At 42.6% G+C, this 21684-nt stretch overlaps 1 protein-coding gene across 5 annotated transcripts in view; it reads left to right on the top strand.

Moving 5' to 3' along the window:
- LOC115466357 (butyrophilin subfamily 1 member A1-like) overlaps positions 1 to 21684 on the top strand; it is a 94703-nt gene that overhangs the window by 17988 nt on the left and 55031 nt on the right. For 3 of the 5 annotated variants that reach the window (XM_030197543.1, XM_030197542.1, XM_030197545.1), the window contains exons 3-5: positions 396 to 746; positions 10622 to 10900; positions 15563 to 15691. In XM_030197543.1, the coding sequence (XP_030053403.1) occupies positions 396 to 746; positions 10622 to 10900; positions 15563 to 15691 (759 nt within the window). The remainder of the gene's footprint in view (positions 1 to 395; positions 747 to 10621; positions 10901 to 15562; positions 15692 to 21684) is intronic. The other 2 variants (XM_030197544.1, XM_030197546.1) reach the window with 2 other exon arrangements.

Below are 21684 nucleotides of genomic sequence, written 5' to 3' on the forward strand. Positions count from 1 at the left end.
ACTTAGATAGGTTTAGGGTTGTTTCAGGAAAAACAAACTAACGGCTTGGTTGTTCCAAAAAGCTTTTTTCTGTTATATGACTCTTATGATTTTGTTTGGTATTTTAAGTGATTTTATGCTTGTATCTTGATATACATCAACTTTAGATTTTGAAAGTGTGATTTATAAATGAAATAAATGGCACTCACACTCACTCACTCTCTGGGATGGGTACTTCTTGTTATAGGAGTCATGATTTATACAGACTGAGATGATCACTTTGAAGATTATCCAGTTTTATACAGAGAAAAGTTTTTAGAATTATTGGTCATTTTTATTCTTTGCATCTCTCAGTAATCAGTCCCATATTTTCCATTGCTAATTAATGTCTTTCCATTTGTTTATCATATAATTAGCAGAAGACTTTAAAGTCATTGGCCCTGATCAGCCAGTGATTGCCGTTCTGGGTGAAGATGTTGTGTTACCCTGCCACCTCTTCCCAGCCATCAGCGCTGAGCATATGCAAGTGAGCTGGCTTCAAACCATCACCAACGTAATTGTGCACCAGTACGAGAATGGGATCGATCAGAACCAGCATCAGATCTCAGAATACAGAGGCAGGACGGTGTTCATCAAAAATTACATTTCATGTGGAAGTGTGTCATTGAGAATAAGCAATATTGGGTTCAATGATGAAGGACCATACACCTGTTACTTTCAATCTGATACTTATTATGAAGAAGCAATAGTGCAGCTGAAAGTAGCCGGTAAGTGGAAGTTTTCATTTTCTTTTGACTTTCCATCTTTTCTGTTTGTTCTAACATTGACTTAAAGACATAAGGAGCCTTTATTGCAGGAGACATCACACTGCCATATTGTGGATACAGTGCAGGACTCGCTGATCTTACAGACACATTGATAAGGACGGAGACAGAGAAGTGATGGAGATTTTGTGTGGACAGTGAATGAACCAGGAGTGAATGTACAAAGCCAGGCACCTCCAGCAAAGAAAGCCACATGTCAAAATGTATTAAATGGAACAAAGATCATCATGAACCTAGATAAGATCCTTCTAAGGCACCTGGAGAAGTCACCCAAAAGCTTCCCTGTAAGAATGATTAGTAGAACCCTCTGGGAAATGCTGAGGAAAACGTGATAATTTTTCAAATAAGTAACTTAAACTCTCTGAGACTAAGACCACCAAAAGCTTTTCACTTCACAAGAATTCTCTCAGGTTGTTTTTCTATTGATAAATAGGATGGATGCATCCACACAGATGGTGACATCATCCAGATGGCCCCAGAATGGATAAGCCTAAAAAACTTTTCTAGGCTCAGGCAGTTGTTCCTGCATTTACCACAGCTAAAACGGGCTTTAGTTTCATTCATCTGCTTGACTCAACCAGACCTGTATCAGTGCTTCTACAAATATCATATCCTTTAGCTAACATCGTCTTCTGATGCATCCCTGCCTGATCAATGCATTCTTAACATCAGCTCTGTGCAGCAGTGCACAACACCCTGAGCTGACGCACATGGGTCCTCCTCAGGCCATACAAGTCCATATTCCTCTTTGCCTTGCAGCTCGAAGGACCAAACTGAGGAGTGTGAGGCCAGAAAGAAGAACAAAGAGGTTGCTGGCACATTGCACAAGGCAGCCTACAGCACCACCCAGAGGCTACCAGAGTCAGCACATGCTGATGCTTCAGGAGGCAGCTCTAAGCATACAGCATCAACTAAGATGGATAAAACCAAAGCATCATTGAATAGGACCCATACTGCCCCTGTATAACCTCCACCCCAACAACCATCTGCTAAGGTACACTGGATCTGATACTCACTCTCCACCCCATAATGCCGACATGTGAGGAGTCACCAATAGCGCCATCTCAAGCAGCCTCACAAAACGTATCCCTTCTGCTTCAACTGTTGCAGAAGATTACTCAGGACAGTCAGTCCTTTTTTCAGGCTAGTGTTCCAACTTACCTGGGTCAAGACCTGACCCCTCAGCAACAAGTGCCCCATGCCCAGAGAATACTAGCCATCATAGTCTCACTATTCTGAAGGCACTTTCTTCAAAGAACTTGACTCACAAGTGGCCCAGACCCCAGAATGGGGTTTTACCTCAAACCACCCAGATTATGACACAACTGAGCCGTCCATTACTGAAACTCCTCATGAGCAGCCATCAGTGCAGGAGCCAAATATCTCTTGTCAACATCTCTGAAGACAACACTTACTCAAAAGTTTCTAAGTAATTGGTGAAGCAGATCTCTATCCTTGCAGAGACCTGCTGAGCCCAATCGGAAACTGACCAGTCTTCTGAAATGTATGGACACAGCAAAAAAAGTGATTTGATCTACCAGTTCACAAGTTCTTACAGGCCCTATAATCGAAAAATTGGCAAGCATCCTTATCTATATCCATAACTTCTAAGAGACTCAAAGCAAAGTACAGAACACAACCAGCACCTAGACATAACTATTCACAGCTTACACACTGTTATGATTCTGCTAAATAAGCAGGGGAATGGCTGGAACCCATTTTGCTAGCAGGCAGGGGAATAGCTGGAACTCGCTTCTCATTGTCCTGTCAGGGATTAAGTTGACATCTGTAGCTGCATACGTCAGAAGCCAAGATCTACTTAACCTTACCTCTCCCTACAACCTTTGCTTTAGCATTTTATTCCTGTCAGCTGAAGCCTGCTCCCTGTTCTCTGTCTGTGCTCTAGCACTCTGTGTGTTTGTTGGAGTTTGCCTACTCTCCTTGTAGCTTCTAGGTTCTGTGTTTCCTGGGTGTTCCCAGCGTGCGCTTGATTGTTTCACTCCCCTGCACCTGAGTCTGTTCCTTACTTCGCTGATGTAGTGTTATCTGTGGTAAGCTTGTCTGTTGTATCGTTCCAGTCTGTTTGTTTAAGTTTCCATTTCCTCTGTGTAACCCTTTATGTGCTGGGCTTAGTATTTGCCTCTTGTTGTCCTGCCTCTGTTGGCAGTCACCCTGTCCTTAGTTTGCTCCTGTTTGTTTAAGTCTTCCTTTGTTTGTTTGTTTGCCTTACCTTTGTCTGCTGTGTATACCCTGCTTCCTGCAGTTTAGTGTCTCAGTAGCAGCCTTTCCCTTTAGCTTGTTTTTTCCCTTTGTTTGTTGAGCCTGTCTCCTGATTATGGTGAGCATTGCTCCTTATCTGATCTGTGTATGTTAAGGCAACTTTCTCTGTTAGCTTCCCTTTACCCTTCTGTGGTGTGGGGCCAGCCTTGTGCATTCCTGTGTATGGATTCCCTCTACCCTTGAGCGCTGTGTGGCACAGCCTTGTGTATTCCTATAGGCAGCTTCCCTTTACCCTTGTATGTTGTGGGGCCAGCCTTGTGCATTCTTGTGTGTGGATTCCCTTTACCCTTGTGCGCTATGTGGCACAGCCTTGTGTATTCCTATAGGTGGCTTCCTCTTACCTTTTGAGTGCTGTACAGTATAGCCTAGAGTATTCCTTTGAGGGGCTTCCCTTATCCTTGTCTGCCATGTAGCACAGCCTTGTGCAGCTTCTGTCCGTCACCCTTTCCCTTGTGTCTCTAGTTAGCGCTGTGTGCGTTGCTTGTGCTCCAGTCCCTTGGAGGACCCTTCATTTTTCTTTCTCCCTTCCCAGTGTATGACTTGGTTCCTGTTCGGCCGTGAGGCCCGCATGCTTGGACTCTGTACGAGTGGGTTCCCATTCGGCCCGCCTGAGTGGTCTGTGTCTCTTTTTCTGGTGGTGCTGGTTGTTTGTCCTGCGTGTGTGGGGCTTGGTGGCTGGAGTTGTGCGTAGTGCCTGTTTGGTCTACCCTAGGCCTTGGTCAAGATCCTTCCTAGGCCTCGGTCTGGGCTGAAGGGCTCATGAACAGATTAGCACACACCAATCAGTGGTGGTCAAAGCAGCCCCCCAAAAGCTAAAAGATCAAACCCATCTTCAACTGCACTGCCAGGAAAAGACTTGAATACTTGGTCTTGTAGGGAGGAAAGTCTTTCAGGACCCCATATTGAATAGCACCAGTTACAAATGCTCCAAGACCACCATTCCATACATGAGCAGATTTTGATCCTCCTCCCAAAACTACCTTCTGACCAACAGATCCCAGTCTCCCAACTACTGAAAAGCATGGAAGAGTGTGATATTTACTTGAAGTGATCTACTTGCAGTTCATATGACACAACAACCACAACAGCTGCAGTCACCATCTATGCAAGCAGAATGGCACAGCTCAGAGCATCCAGACTCCTTGAGAACCTCCACTAATGACTGACAGATGCTCTTTGTCTAGGGGATCACTTAGTTTAGTTTGTTTATTTATATTCCGCATAATAACTATGCTGATTACAAAAAATACATACATAATCATAAAATTGAATGACAAACCAAAATACAAACACATTCACTTATCTCTGCTATACAATCATTGATTTCTCTAGCCAACTGTAAATAAATTATTTATTTCAAATCCCAAATGCCTCTGCAAATAAGTTTGTTTTCAACGTGTTCTTAAATTGACTTGTATTCATCGTTATCCTAATCTGTTCCGGCAATGAGTTCCACAATCTTGGACCCACTATCGAAAACGTTTGCTGCCTCATCTCTTCAAAATGGATCTTCTGCAAACCTGGAATAGATAATAAACCAGTCCCTGCTGATCTCAGAGACCTATTTGGTTGATAGATCCTGAGAACAGTTCTCAAATAATAATCAGCTACCTGCACAATCAACGGACTACACATCTAGCACCCAGAAGAATGTGCAGTTTTCACAAGCAGCATTATTATCAGAAGGTTCAAACCATATGTTTGCAACTCACAGCATGTTCTATAGCATCCTCAATTTACAAGAGCAAGACCCAGGAAGTGGAAACAACAGATCTCCTCCTAGCCAGCCAAGAAAATCTCTCCTAGTTTTTGACAATTTGCCAGTTGAGGGTTGCCTCCTCTTCTTCAAAAAATCATGACTGAGCAGAACGTGGTATTGTCACTGTAACTACTGCACAAGCTTGCAGGGTAATCATGGTAAAGCGCAAAGGAGAGATACGCTCCTATCTGTCGGGTGATGCTTCTTCCTCAGCAGTCGATAACCAACTACAAGACCAAAATAGAGGTGTTTTAGACCAGAGGACTCAAGAGCTTGGTGAAGGAGAGCCTATTCCCACAGCATTGGATATCTCACTAAGCCCCAGCCAACTAGAGATTCCTTGGTTGTTCTATTGGATACTCCTGGAATAATGAGAACTTACCCCAGAGAGTCTATCCACATGGGAGAGGTATGTGGCTCAAAAATGCTGAGAGAAGTTTGAGCAGCAATTGGATCCTTGGAGAAGTCTCAGCTATGTAAGATTGATAAAGGTTTAGAAATGAATATTTTTCTTCAAATTCAAGTACATTCACAAATTCAGACTTTGGCTGGGCAAGATCAAAGAATTAAAGAGGTAGAACACTCTGTTAAAGTTCTGAAAACTGTTCAATGGGAAATGCTCAAAGATAATAACACAATAATGAAGAAGACAGAGTCATTAGAGAACTATGAGGGGCAATTAAACCTCTGATTTTGGAATTTTCAAAACTCTCCCTGATGGTCATTTGTGGAAGCCTTGAAGAAATATCAGAGGGGTCTTTTTACTAAGCAGCCGGAAAAAGGGCCTTGCAGTAGCTGTGGGGGCCATTTTTCCTGTGTGCCAGGGACCTTTTTACTGCAGCCAGTAAAAGCCACCCAAAAAATGTCTACACGGTAATATAACTCTTACCATGTGGCCATGTGGTGGGGAGCCCTTATCACCACCCATTGAAGGCTCCCATAGTAACCTGGCGGTAAAGACCCGATTACTGCTGGGTTACTGCCGTGCTAACCATTTCCTGGATTTTTTTCCTTCCCTCCAGAAATGGTGCACACTTGACTCGGAACTACTTCCAGTGGAGGGAATCAGGGATAGACCCTTTCCCAAACCCCAAAAATGTGATTAATAATATTTACCAGCCTCTATGCCAGCCTCAGATGTTATATTCAGGTCCACTAGAGCAGCATGCAGGTCCCTGGAATAATCTATGGTATTTTTGAAATAAAAGACATGTTTTCCTTTTTTTCGAAAATGACCACCTTTCCTATTTGGGTTTTGGACATTTTGTGCAAAACATCCAATGTCAGACTTAGACATCATATCAAAAATGTCCCTCTATATACAGTGGGGGAAATAAGTATTTGATCCCTTGCTGATTTTGTAAGTTTGCCCACTGACAAAGACATGAGCAGCCCATAATTGAAGGGTAGGTTATTGGTAACAGTGAGAGCACATCACAAATTAAATCCGGAAAATCACATTGTGGAAAGTATATGAATTTATTTGCATTCTGCAGAGGGAAATAAGTATTTGATCCCCCACCAACCAGTAAGAGATCTGGCCCCTACAGACCAGGTAGATGCTCCAAATCAACTCGTTACCTGCATGACAGACAGCTGTCGGCAATGGTCACCTGTATGAAAGACACCTGTCCACAGACTCAGTGAATCAGTCAGACTCTAACCTCTACAAAATGGCCAAGAGCAAGGAGCTGTCTAAGGATGTCAGGGACAAGATCATACACCTGCACAAGGATGGAATGGGCTACAAAACCATCAGTAAGACGCTGGGCGAGAAGGAGACAACTGTTGGTGCCATAGTAAGAAAATGGAAGAAGTACAAAATGACTGTCAATCGACAAAGATCTGGGGCTCCACGCAAAATCTCACCTCGTGGGGTATCCTTGATCATGAGGAAGGTTAGAAATCAGCCTACAACTACAAGGGGGGAACTTGTCAATGATCTCAAGGCAGCTGGGACCACTGTCACCACGAAAACCATTGGTAACACATTACGACATAACGGATTGCAATCCTGCAGTGCCCGCAAGGTCCCCCTGCTCCGGAAGGCACATGTGACGGCCCGTCTGAAGTTTGCCAGTGAACACCTGGATGATGCCGAGAGTGATTGGGAGAAGGTGCTGTGGTCAGATGAGACAAAAATTGAGCTCTTTGGCATGAACTCAACTCGCCGTGTTTGGAGGAAGAGAAATGCTGCCTATGACCCAAAGAACACCGTCCCCACTGTCAAGCATGGAGGTGGAAATGTTATGTTTTGGGGGTGTTTCTCTGCTAAGGGCACAGGACTACTTCACCGCATCAATGGGAGAATGGATGGGGCCATGTACCGTACAATTCTGAGTGACAACCTCCTTCCCTCCGCCAGGGCCTTAAAAATGGGTCGTGGCTGGGTCTTCCAGCACGACAATGACCCAAAACATACAGCCAAGGCAACAAAGGAGTGGCTCAGGAAGAAGCACATTAGGGTCATGGAGTGGCCTAGCCAGTCACCAGACCTTAATCCCATTGAAAACTTATGGAGGGAGCTGAAGCTGCGAGTTGCCAAGCGACAGCCCAGAACTCTTAATGATTTAGAGATGATCTGAAAAGAGGAGTGGACCAAAATTCCTCCTGACATGTGTGCAAACCTCATCATCAACTACAGAAGACGTCTGACCGCTGTGCTTGCCAACAAGGGTTTTGCCACCAAGTATTAGGTCTTGTTTGCCAGAGGGATTAAATACTTATTTCCCTCTGCAGAATGCAAATAAATTCATATACTTTCCACAATGTGATTTTCCGGATTTAATTTGTGATGTGCTATCTCTCACTGTTACCAATAACCTACCCTTCAATTATGGGCTGCTCATGTCTTTGTCAGTGGGCAAACTTACAAAATCAGCAAGGGATCAAATACTTATTTCCCCCACTGTATATTGGCAAACAGAAAATATATTTATTATAAATCTGACATATGTATGAATCAAAACTTATTCACAAAAATACAGTGCCAGCATTAAACATATTTAAAACAGAGCTCAATGGGCAAGTCGGCTCATTAACTCAATGGGCAAGCAAATATCAAACTCCAGCATCCAGGTCAATTTGTCATCATCACCCAAAATTCCATTTTATAAAATATTATTTAAATAAGACTGTCTCTCAAAGTCCATGTATTCATTAACATTCTATTGGAAATATGTTCTTCATCACACATAATGCAAAATAGATTTTAAAAATAGGAAAATCATCATACATTTCATTCTTCTGTGTTCCACATGGAATATCCATGATACACTGCTCAACCCACAAAAACATCCACTGGATACCATAGTTCTGCACCTTCTATGGTTCCACCCACCCTTCTAACAGACCTGTTAAACAGCATGATTTCATAATTTTTTTATTTTAGTTACATTTGTACCCCGTGCTTTCCCACTCATGGCAGGCTCAATGTGGCTTACATGGGGCAATGGAGGGTTAAGTGACTTGCCCAGAGTCACAAGGAGCTGCCTGTGCCTGAAGGGGGAATTGAACTCAGTTTCTCAGGACTAAAGTCCACCACCCTAACCACTTGGCCACTCCTAAAGTCACTCTGACCTGGCCATAACATTTTCACCCTAACCACACAAAGTTATTCAAAGTTTTTAAATCACAAGAGGATTGTGAAATATTACAAGAGGACTTTACGAGACTGGGAGACAGGGTATCTAAATGGCAGATGACGTTTAATGTGAGCAAGTGCAAAGTGATGCATGTGGGAAAGAAGAACCTGAATTATAGTTACGAAATGCAAGGTTCCACATTAGGAGTCACTGACCAGGATAGGGATCTAGGTGTCATCGTTGATGATATGTTGAAACCCTCTGCTCAGTGTGCAGCGGCGACTAAGAAAGCAAATAGAATGTTAGGTTGTTACGGTGGACGAGTTGCAGTGAGACAACAGAAGTTTGTGGAATTTAAGCTAACTAGCTCGCTCTGCCATTTAGCATTTTACTAGTTCTTGCTATTTGAAAAGACTGAATTGGATAGAATTGCATTGAATTAGTGGATTGCAGAGTTCCTCAATTAAAGGTTGGGGGGTGTTTCTCTAAAGTTTTCCACGGAGATTTAATGATGTACAGAGTATGATAGTGGGCCTTAGTAACGGCTAGACTTGCTGATACATTTGCTCGGCTGAAGGATCAGCCTATACTGAACTCTCCTGGGGTTTCCCTTTTATTGTTGAAGCATTAACAGTTTAGGAGTGTGGAATTTATTGAACACCCTACATCACTATAATGGTATTGATTATCACAACTATGGGCATATGAGAACTTGATTCCTCTTTGGCTTGCATATAGTGCCTGGGTCTAAATGGTCTATCTATGGGAACCCATTTTCTTGCCTAGTCTTATCCAGCCCTCAAACTTCCCTCCCCTCCCCCCCCCCCCCCCCCCCCCCCCCCCAACACACACATACACACTTTCTAGGCTCAGTGAGCTACATTCAGATGCACTACATATTTCCCTCACCCTGGATGGCTCATAATCGAATTTTAGAAACCAACAGAGAAAAATGTTTTCTTTTCAACTACTGCTTTTGAGAACCAAAGTGGCCTTCTGTTGCCAGATGATCACCTACTATAACATCAGAAACATTCTCCCCATTAGTAAGCACTAACTCCAATATGACCCCATCCTGTGTGGGTTCCATTATCAACTGCTGGAATAGTTCCCCCTGTACAGAATCCAGGATCTCCCACTTCAAAAAGACCCCACAATAGGGATACCCAAATCGCCAAGACTTCACTAAATAGATTATTCAAAATTCGGCAGCTCGACTGATTTTTTTTCTTTCAGTCTTAATGATTCAATTACACCATATCTACTCAATCTACATTGGCGGCTACCAATGGACTCGAGGGAGCAGTTTAAACTAAGATCATTGTTTTTAAGCTACTGCTGGTGAGGTTCCATCTTATTTATTAACAACAATAAATGTATCTACTAGTGCTAAATCAGGTCGTTTAAGAGGACAATTTTTACTAAAATTTCCTTTGGTGCAAAAGATTAGGTTTAAGAAGATTTTGTTCACTTCCGTTTTCTATCAGGCAGTCTCAGTCTGGAACTCCTTACTGTTAGATCTTCACAAAATTAATAATTATCTAACCTTTAGGAAGGCCCTCAAAACTTTTTTTATTTCAAAAATATTTTAATGTGTAACTTTTAATAGATTTGAAGTAAATGTTTTTATTTTATGGCATCATATTGTTAACTGATGATGTCTATTTAAGCAACTGGTTCATTTTGTTGTATGTGATCCACTTTGAACTATGATGGTATTAGCGGGGATACAAGTCTGTCATAAAGTAAAGTAAATATCTGGTATATTAAAATCGCCTATTAGTAGTGCTTCTCCTTTCACAGTTATATTTTGAATGCATAAGTACATAAATATTGCCATACTGGGACAGACCAAAGGTCCATCAAGCCTAGCATCCTGTTTCCAACAGTGGCCAATCCAGGTCACAAATACCTGGCAAGATCCCAAAAAAGTACAAAACATTTTATACTGCTTATCCCAGAAATAGTGGATTTTCCCCAAGTCCATTTAATAACGGTCTATGGACTTTTCCTTTAGGAAGCCGTCTAAACCTTTTTAAAACTCCACTAAGCTAACTGTCTTTACCACATTCTCTGTCAACGAATACCAGAGTATAATTACACACGTTGAGTGAAGAAAGATTTTCTCTGATTCATTTTAAATTTACCTGAGGCAATCTCTAATATTCTGACAACAGGATGTTCTTTTCCTATAGTTCTGGGCAGTGTTCCTTCCATCTCTGTGAATGAACATCAGGACAAAGAGATAAGTGTCCTGTGTCAATCTGAAGGATGGTTTCCAGAGCCTGAAGTGACCTGGAGACATGAAAATGGACAGAGTCTGACACCAGCATCTGAGACAGAAACAGAAAAGCACAATGGTCTGTTCAACATCAAAACTTCCCTTCAGAGAACAAACCAATATGGCAGGATTTCCTGTCACATCAGAAATGTTATCCTCAACCAAGAGAAAGAATCAGCGATTTCTATACCAGGTCAGTTATAGTCAGACAGAGAAGCTTCAGTAATACAAAGTGTTCATGTGATTGAGATCTACTTTATATCATGAAAGGGATTGGGACTTTATATTTTATTTATTTATTTATTTATTGCATTTGTATCCCACATTTTCCCACCTTTTTGCATGCTCAATGTGGCTTACAATACATCATGAATAGTGGAAATAGAAGAGAATAGACATTTGGTATTACAGAAGGTTTTTGGGTTACATGATAATGTTAGAACATGATAGTAATATTGCAAGAAAACATTATGAGACAATTCTGGATACATGTGGGGGAGATTCACAGGTGTTGATCTTTGTGGTATGTCTTGTTAAAGAGATGGGTCTTCAGTAGTTTGCGTAAGTTGGCCAGTTCATAGATCGTTTTTAGGGTGCGCGGCAGCGCGTTCCATAATTGTGTACTCATGTAGGAAAAGGTTGATGCGTGCGTTAGTTTATATTTTAGACCTTTACAGTTGGGGAAGTACATAAGTACATAAGTACATAAGTAGTGCCATACTGGGAAAGACCAAAGGTCCATCTAGCCCAGCATCCTGTCACCGACAGTGGCCAATCCAGGTCAAGGGCACCTGGCACGCTCCCCAAACGTAAAAACATTCCAGACAAGTTATACCTAAAAATGCGGAATTTTTCCAAGTCCATTTAATAGCGGTCTATGGACTTGTCCTTTAGGAATCTATCTAACCCCTTTTTAAACTCCGTCAAGCTAACCGCCCGTACCACGTTCTCCGGCAACGAATTCCAGAGTCTAATTACACGTTGGGTGAAGAAAAATTTTCTCCGATTCGTTTTAAATTTACCACACTGTAGCTTCAACTCATGCCCTCTAGTCCTAGTATTTTTGGATAGCGTGAACAGTCGCTTCACATCCACCCGATCCATTCCACTCATTATTTTATACACTTCTATCATATCTCCCCTCAGCCGTCTCTTCTCCAAGCTAAAAAGCCCTAGCCTTCTCAGCCTCTCTTCATAGGAAAGTCGTCCCATCCCCACTATCATTTTCGTCGCCCTTCGCTGTACCTTTTCCAATTCTACTATATCTTTTTTGAGATACGGAGACCAGTACTGAACACAATACTCCAGGTGCGGTCGCACCATGGAGCGATACAACGGCATTATAACATCCGCACACCTGGACTCCATACCCTTCCTAATAACACCCAACATTCTATTCGCTTTCCTAGCCGCAGCAGCACACTGAGCAGAAGGTTTCAGCGTATCATCGACGACGACACCCAGATCCCTTTCTTGATCCGTAACTCCTAACGCGGAACCTTGCAAGACGTAGCTATAATTCGGGTTCCTCTTACCCACATGCATCACTTTGCACTTGTCAACATTGAACTTCATCTGCCACTTGCACGCCCAATCTCCCAGTCTCGCAAGGTCCTCCTGTAATCGTTCACATTCCTCCTGCGACTTGACGACCCTGAATAATTTTGTGTCATCGGCGAATTTAATTACCTCACTAGTTATTCCCATCTCTAGGTCATTTATAAATACATTAAAAGCAACGGACCCAGCACAGACCCCTGCGGGACCCCACTAACTACCCTCCTCCACTGAGAATACTGGCCACGCAATCCTACTCTCTGCTTCCTATCTTTCAACCAGTTCTTAATCCATAATAATACCCTACCTCCGATTCCATGACTCTGCAATTTCTTCAGGAGTCTTTCGTGTGGCACTTTGTCAAACGCCTTCTGAAAATCCAGATATACAATATCAACCGGCTCCCCATTGTCCACATGTTTGCTTACCCCCTCAAAAAAATGCATTAGATTGGTGAGGCAAGACTTCCCTTCACTAAATCCGTGCTGACTTTGTCTCATCAGTCCATGTTTTTGTATATGCTCTGCAATTTTATTCTTAATAATAGCCTCCACCATCTTGCCCGGCACCGACGTCAGACTCACCGGTCTATAATTTCCCGGATCTCCTCTGGAACCCTTCTTAAAAATCGGAGTAACATTGGCTACCCTCCAGTCTTCCGGTACTACACTCGATTTTAGGGACAGATTGCATATTTCTAACAGTAGCTCCGCAAGTTCATTTTTTAGTTCTATTAATACTCTGGGATGAATACCATCAGGTCCCGGTGATTTACTACTCTTCAGCTTGCTGAACTGACCCATTACATCCTCCAAGGTTACAGAGAATTTGTTTAGTTTCTCCGACTCCCCCGCTTCAAATATTCTTTCCGGCACCGGTGTCCCCCCCAAATCCTCCTCGGTGAAGACCGAAGCAAAGAATTCATTTAATTTCTCCGCTACGGCTTTGTCCTCCCTGATCGCCCCTTTAACACCATTTTCGTCCAGCGGCCCAACCGACTCTTTGGCCGGTTTCCTGCTTTTAATGTATCTAAAAAAATTTTTACTATGTATTTTTGCTTCCAACGCTAATTTCTTCTCAAAGTCCTTTTTTGCCCTCCTTATCTCCGCTTTGCATTTGGCTTGGCATTCCTTATGATCTATCCTGTTACTTTCAGTTGGTTCTCTTCTCCACTTTCTGAAGGATTGTTTTTTGGCTCTAATGACTTCCTTTATCTTACTGTTTAGCCACGCTGGCTGACGTTTAGTCTTTTTTCCCTTTTTTCTAATACGTGGAATATATTTGTCCTGAACCTCCAGGATGGTGTTTTTAAACAGCATCCACGCCTGACGCAAGTTTTTTACTCTGCGAGCTGCTCCTTTCAGTCTTTTTTTCACCATTTTTCTCATTTTGTCGTAATCACCTTTTCTATAGTTAAACGCTAGCGTACTTGATTTCCTAGTTTCACTTCCTTCAATGCCAATATCAAAACCGATCATATTATGATCACTGTTATCAAGCGGCCCTCGTACCGTTACCCCCTGCACTAGATCATGAGCACCACTAAGGACTAAGTCTAGTATTTTTCCTTCTCTTGTCGGCTCCTGAACTAGCTGTTCCATGAAGCTGTCCTTGATTTCATCAAGAAATCTTATGTCCCTTGCGTGTACAGATGTTACATTAACCCAGTCTATATGCGGGTAATTGAAATCCCCCATTATTATTGTGTTGCCCAGTTTGTTTGCGTCCCTGATTTCCTTTAACATTTCCGCATCCGTCTGTTCGTCCTGGCCAGGCGGACGGTAGTACACTCCTATCACTATCCTTTTCCCCTTTGCACATGGAATTTCAATCCACAGTGATTCCAAGGAGTGTTTTGTTTCCTGCAGAATTTTCAATCTATTTGATTCAAGGCTCTCGTTAATATACAATGCTACTCCTCCACCAATCCGATTCACCCTATCACTACGATATAATTTGTACCCCGGTATGACAGTGTCCCACTGGTTATCCTCCTTCCACCAGGTCTCAGAGATGCCTATTATATCTAATTTTTCATTTAGTGCAATATATTCTAACTCCCCCATCTTATTTCTTAGGCTCCTGGCATTCGCATATAGACATTTCAAACTATGTTTGTTGTTCCTAAGTACATCATGCTTAGTACTTGACAGTATTAATTGGCAATCTTTTGTCTGATTTTTATTGTTATTTAAGGATACCCGATCTACTACAATCTCTTTTGCAACCTCACTATCAGGATACTCTATCTTCCCTGTTATGGTGATATCTTTGAAAGATACCTTATCCCGAACCATGCTCTTTTGAGCGACTGTCGGCCTTCCCCCCATTTCTAGTTTAAAAGCTGCTCTATCTCCTTCTTAAACGCCGATGCCAGCAGCCTGGTCCCACTCTGGTTAAGATGGAGCCCATCCTTTCGGAAGGTTAAGGAATGTGCGAGATGATTTTTTATTCCTGGGTGGTAAGCCGATCAGGTCTGACATGTAGGCTGGGGCTTCGCCATGAATGATTTTGTGAACTAGGGTACATATTTTGAACGTGATGCGTTGAGTGGGAGCCAATGCAACTTTTCTCGTAATGGTTTGGCACTTTCATATTTTGCTTTTCCGAATATTAGTCTAGCTGCAGTATATACTGCCTTTCTGTGGGGTTTGCAACTACTTTCAAAGCAGTTTACTAATATATACAGGTACTTATTTGTATCTGGGACAATGGAGAGTTAAGTGACTTCCCCAGTGTCACAAGGAGCTGCAGTAGGAATTGAACCCAGTTCCCCAGGATCAAAGTCCACTGCACTAACCATTAGATTGTTCCTCCACTCTGCTCAGCAGCACCTCCTACAATCGGATCCAAAAAAGGATACAACTGTGTCTTTCCTCTTCAGAGAGGAACATTTCTATATTTGGTTCTCTCTCTCAAACACACACACTCCCAGGAAAACCTTGCTAGCGCCCGTTTCATTCGTTCCAGAAACGGGCCTTTTTTACTAGTATTCTATAAAACTGTGCCCAATTTTCTGGAACACTCCTGAGCTGCCCATGCCCCTCCCATGAGAAACCCCCCTTTGCAGTTACATGTGGATGCACTTGGGCACTGTCCTATAACTCAGCACATAAATGTATTTTCGTGCTGATCTGTCCTTTCGGCACCTTGCATTCGTTAGAACACATTTCCGTGCCGAATGGTCGGTGCAGAATTAGCACCTAACTTCATGTGCCATATATAGACTTTCCTAGTAAGTGTGTGATACTAGAATAATTAAAGCTGCCATCAGCTGATTTTATCTTTTCTTTTTCAGCTGTATTTTACCAGCGGGTGTCCCGTTGGATGGTCTCTCTCACCCTCATTCTGGTGTCTGTGATAATCCCTTGTGGTTTACTGGTTGTGTTGGCTGTTTACCACTTGAAGAAGGAAAGACAAGAGAAAGGTAAAGTGTCTGCCCCCACCAAAAAACAAAAAATGCTGACAGTGCCTCAGGAAACTCACAGCAGGAGAAAGGAGGGGAGGATCCCTGTAGAGATAAACAGCTGTGAGAGCTAAGGAAGAGCTTTAGCTAAGGTTCTTTATGTCACTGTCAGCTATGATTTCCCAAATGTCAGATGTGACTGGCTTTCATCTGGTTCTGAGTTCCTTTCTTTGGTCCTTCCCAATGCTCAGAGGGCAGCGCGCCAAACGAGGGCACTTCTCCCGTGGAAAACCCAACACCAGCTCAGAGCTGGCATTAGGGTTGTGCTGAGGAGGGGTGTAATAGGGAGCCCTGACCTGTGAAATAGCCCTAGTGGTACAGTGGAACCTAGACCCCCACCTCCCAAAGACCAGACCTGGTGGTCCAGTGGACCCCTGACCCACCCACCCATCAAGGACATAGGGGTCTGATGGTCCAGTGGGCTCCAGACTCCCCACCTCCCCCAAAATAATAAATAAAACCATGCTGTTCCAGTGGGACCCCTGGCTTTGCTCCCCATCCTGAAGACTAGACTTGGTGGCCTAGCAGTGCCCCCCACCCCTCCTACATTGACGGAGGAGGGAAGGAGTCCTAGTCCCTCCTCCTGCTGGATGTGCCATCAAAATAGCGGCACCGTGTCCTGCCTGGTGCAACCTGGGATGCATTGGGTGGGGCTTAACTACCATATTGTCTCTTATATGGTTGTTAAGCCTCACCCATCTGAATTCTCTTTTTTTCCTAACACCTTCATGTGTATAATTTGGTTTGTTTGATTTGATATTTCCTGATTACCAATGAGGTGTGACTTCTTCTGAAGGCCCAGTTGTTGGAGACCAGTTTTTTTTAGTTTCTATTGTTTTTCCTGAGCACTGGTCCTAAGACATGTAATCTAAGCCCCAAAGGGTAGGAGACATCCTGTCTGTCTACCTACACTGACATCACCAGGGATCAGATTGGGGGGGGGGGGGGGGGAGAGGAGGAGTCAATGTTGCTCTCCCAGAGACCTTTATCTAATTCTCTGGGTAGGCCCTGGATCCTTAGGCTAATTTTCAGGTTAGACTCTGATCCACACAAGGTAATGCTGACATCTCCCACACTTTTTTTTTTTTTTTTTTAAGTGTGCACGGGAAAAGATGGCAGCACACCTGGGTACCTAATACAGCAGTCACACCCGCCACTGCTTTATACACCGCAGTGACTAGCTTGCCATTCTTTTATGCATCACATACCTCCAATAGTACCTCTCCTGCTAGTTCCAGCAGGTTCCCTGTCAAGATAAGCAAGTCCCATTATGAGTCCAAACCTCATGTCTTAAGTAGGGCAGCCAGTACTGGGTGGGAAAACTCAATATGCCACCTCAGTGCCCGTCATAGAGAGAATGGACAGTGCATAAGGGCTGCAGGAATTTCTGAGGCGGTTAAGGCCTAATGGTACCAGGATGCCATGGGTGAGGGTATGATAGTGTGGGAATCAACAATATACTATGATTGACCCTAGTATACAATGCAGTAGAAAAAGCCAAATTAGCAGGCCAAATTAAATTGATTTCAGAGGTAGATGCTGTGAAAAAATTATTTGTAGCTACCTTAAAATGTTTATGGTATTTTGTAGGACATGGGCTGCATGGAGATGTACATGCGTCTCATTTTACAGCACAGGAAAATCCTGATGCATAGCAATAGTTATACAACAGTTAAAATAATAGTGTGAAAAAGAACATAAAAGACATGATCAGCAGTAGGTGAATATCCAAATAAAAGTTCCCATGCAGAGACATAAGTATCTTGTAGCAGATTTTAAACAGTTTGTTGAATTTGTCTGTTCTGATAAACGATGGTATGAGTCACTTTTTTGGAGGTTGTCTTAAGGTGATCAATATAGGCATAGAGTCCTGTCAAGTTCAATAGTTTAGAGTCTCTTCCCCCATGCCAAGAGGAAATGGATGCACAATGTATGGGATAAGGTCTGGAATTTCAATAGAGTCATTGGTAACCAGAGGCATGAAATAGGCTGGCCCATTAATAATGATGGAGACCAGAGGTGTATGACTGCACAAGGTATTGTTAAGTAAATAGTTCGAACTGTACAGCAACTTAGGAAGGTGGATGCCATGTACTCAGGGTGCAATAGAAAAAAATATTTTGGGGAAAAAACAGGTGAAAACAAAAATGTTCAGTTCTGAGGGAGTACAAAATGTGTGATATAGTGGGTGAATATGAGAGCTTGGCAGGCAGGGAGCAGGAGGAAGAATTGTTCCAGCAGGAGCTGTCAACCTCTTTAAACTGATAAGGTTCACACTGGAAATGAAAGTGTATCTACTTACACAAACTGGGATCCAGTGGCTGAACCAAGTGAGATGGTCCAAAGGATACATTAGCATATTATCAAACTGCATACCAATGTTAGCCAGAGGATAAATAACAGTGTGGTGTCCTGGTGCTAGCCATCTGAACAAGAGATGGTGGCCAATGACCTAACTTAGCAGTGATCAGAATGTCCTTTAAGATAGTAATAACTTGATCTGTACTTGATCACAGGCCATAGCCTATTAAATATTCCTTCCAACCTATATTCTTCATGTGCTAAGGTCACAATTTTCTGTTCTATAATGGGTGATAAGAGCAAAGGTATCTACAATTACATTGGATAGTTTAGAAGGACATTCAACCTGCCCAGAAATGCAACATACCACAGCCTTGTCAATATTTAAGACCAAATAATGGTCCTGAAGCCAACCCAGAATGGCATCAAGGTAATTTTGCAAAGAAATTAAATCAGGGACACGGGCTTCTACCTTTGCAACCAACAAAATGACATCCACATAAAGATGGACACCAATACTAAAACTTTGAATGAGTGTAAAGAAGGGACTCAAAAATATATTAAAAAGCATGGGAGATAATGATGAACCTTGGGGGACACCATACTGCACAGCAAAAGTATTGAGATTGATGACTGAAATTTAACACAAGAAGATCTATCTTGCAAATAAAGATACAAACCAATTCAATATTGAGCCTCTAACTCAATATCATGTAACCACTCACACAATAATTTATATTCCACAAGATCAAATGCTGACATTAAATCTAAAGACACAATCAATGCTACATATCCCTCATCCATAAAGCTGTCATAGTAGTTTCTGTACTGTGTCCTACACAGAAACCTGCTTGCTGAGGATGTAAAGCATTCTTTCTTTCCACAAAATCTACTTAAAAATTGTTCCAAAACTACTTTGTGCAAAACTTTAGCTAGAAACTTTACAATTTGCTATAGGCCTAAAATTCTCTTCTTCCAAAACAGCTGAAGGGGCAGCTTTTAAAATAGGTCAAATCAAAGAGGGTTTCCATGATAAAGGAACACCACCAGAAGATAAACTCTGATTAACCATCTGCAACAAAAATGGGATTAATCCATGTTTTGTGATTTTAATCCAGGCATTAGGAATCGCATTCAATTCACAAGACTTGACACTCATTGCAGAATTTAATTTAGAAAAAGACTAATGAACATGGCTTAAATTTGCTCCGTTGAGCAGTAGGAATTAGTGCCTCGTCAGGACAGTCCTCCTCATTAACGAAGTTAAACCTAGATGGAGACAATGCAAAGGAAGATTGTAAACTAAGAATTTTAGATTTTAAAAAATCTGCCAAAGAATCTTATGGAAACTTAGAAGAGTGAGGGTGTATTTTCCCTCAAATGCGTTTCATTTACTAGTTCAAACATTGGTTCTAGCTAATTTAGATTACTGCAATATTGTATATGCAGGTTGTAAAATGGCCGTGGTGAGGAAACTTCAGACAGCACAAAATACTGCAGCTCACTTAATATGATAGGGTGACTCCACTGTTGGTGATTCTACATTGGTTGTCGATAGAGGCGCATTCAGTATTTAAGCTAGCAGACACTGTATGGTATAGCTCCCAGTTACAACATAACATAACCATTTATCTTATATTCCGTAGTACACCTTGCAATTTTACGTGGATAATACCGAGAAAAACTGGCTATTTCCAGAAATAACAAAATCTCATAAAAGAAGAAACACTTATGTCCAGGAATTACATTATACATATTCTCAATATGATAGAATCCAATTTATAAGATAACCTGCAATAACATCAGATCTAATCCTTATCCAGTACAAATTTTTGAAACAAGCATGTCTTAATTAGATGTCTAAAATTCCTATAGCCAGTAGCACTTAAGAGCATACCAAAAATTTCCTTGTCCAATTTTGAAGTCAGTAAAGAAAACAAGTTTTCCAATTGTTTAAGTCTTTTCCTTCTAAGTCTTTTCCTGTCCCTTGGGGAAGGAAAAGCAAACAACTTAATATTCCTAAAAGAGCTAGTAGGTGCAAAAATAAAGTGTTTGATCAAATAATAAGGTGCCAATCTGAATAATACCTTATATAGGGCTCCTTTTACAAAACCACGGTATGATTCCTGCACGGGAAATGCAACAAAGCCTATAGGAATTGAATGGGCTTCATCACATTTCCCACGCTGGGAATCACTACTGCAGCTTTGTAAAAAGAAGCCCTTAAGAAACAAAAAATAAATTAAATTACCTTTTTGCCAGTACAAGAAGCCAATGTGTTTTAACATAGGATACTGAATGTTTGTCGGATTTTTTCAGTGAATAAATCAAGCATAAAGCTGTATCTTGGACTTTTTGTAGTTTTTTCAACAATTAGGAAGGGCAGCCCAAGTAAATTGTATTACAGTAATCTAAAAGACTCAATAATGGAGCCTGCACAATTAAATGAAATCAGTTCCAGTTTGCGAATATGTTGGGTCGTCTGATCCCGGTATTGTGCTAGAGAAAGGGCCGCTTGATCTGCTAGCGATTCCAGAGATTCCACTCGGATTTGAAAAGCAGAGTGTGAAGCTGTAAGCGATTGTATTTGTAGTTTTAAATCACATGTGGTTTCATAATGCTTAGTGGTGAGGTCTTTTAGAGCACAGATTTCATCCATCATAAGGTCAGCTGAAGTAAGAGGCCTTCCCGGAGAATTTCTCTGGTGAAGGAGGATCTTGTTTACTTCGTTTAGATCCAGATTGTAGAAGGGTAGTAGTGGAGTCCTCTTTGGTTAGTTTCGACATTGACATGTTGAGTGTAGGTTTATAATGAGGATTTGCAAAAAAATAATCTATAAATAATTATCACCTCCAACATTCTGAAGCTCAGTCTGTGGCAGGGAAACAGTGAAGCCCTACACTGTTGGTAGGCTAGGCTGTCAGAGCCACTCACTTTCACTCATGCACCACTCACTCTCACTCATAGACCCGCCCTCAGCCACGCCCCTTCTGGACATAATTCGCAACCCCAACGTTCTAAATGAAGCTGCAACTTCCTCTTGCATGGTGGTGTAGATCGGAATTTCTCTTTTCCACCATGACTGTTTGCCCCGCCCTTGCGTCAAAACGTCATGACGTCGAGGGCGGTGCAATGACATTCAACAAACACCATCGCTCACCCGCCCCAGCCTCACCTGTAAACCTCATCCCCTCCCACCGACTTGCACACTCCACCCTCCCTCCGAAGTCAACAACCCCCCCGTCCACGTTAAGACCCCTGGACCTCCCTTCCGCAACCCTGTCGACCACCGCCGCTAGTACCTGTGCTGACGGGGGACCCAAACCCCCGACAGCCGAAGTCCTGTTCTAGCCTTCCCCGTTGCTTCCTGAATGCTCTTCTGTTCAAGTTCCTCTGCGTGCGTCTGACGTCAGACGCATGCACAGAAACTTGAAGAGAGCTTTATTCAGGAAGCAACGCCAGGCAACACGACAACAGAACTTCGGCTGACGGGGGTTCGGGTCCCCCGTCATCACAGGTACTCGACGGCGGTGGGGGCCGGTTTTCGCCGGGAATGGGGGGGGGGGTTGACATCATCGCAGAAAGCGGGGGTCCACGGGGTCGTCACGCGGAAGGGGGGGGTGTTCAATTGAACTCCGTGGGTGGGAGGGAGG

This window comes from Microcaecilia unicolor, chromosome 3 (assembly GCF_901765095.1).
Source record: "Microcaecilia unicolor chromosome 3, aMicUni1.1, whole genome shotgun sequence".
NCBI lineage: Eukaryota > Metazoa > Chordata > Amphibia > Gymnophiona > Siphonopidae > Microcaecilia > Microcaecilia unicolor.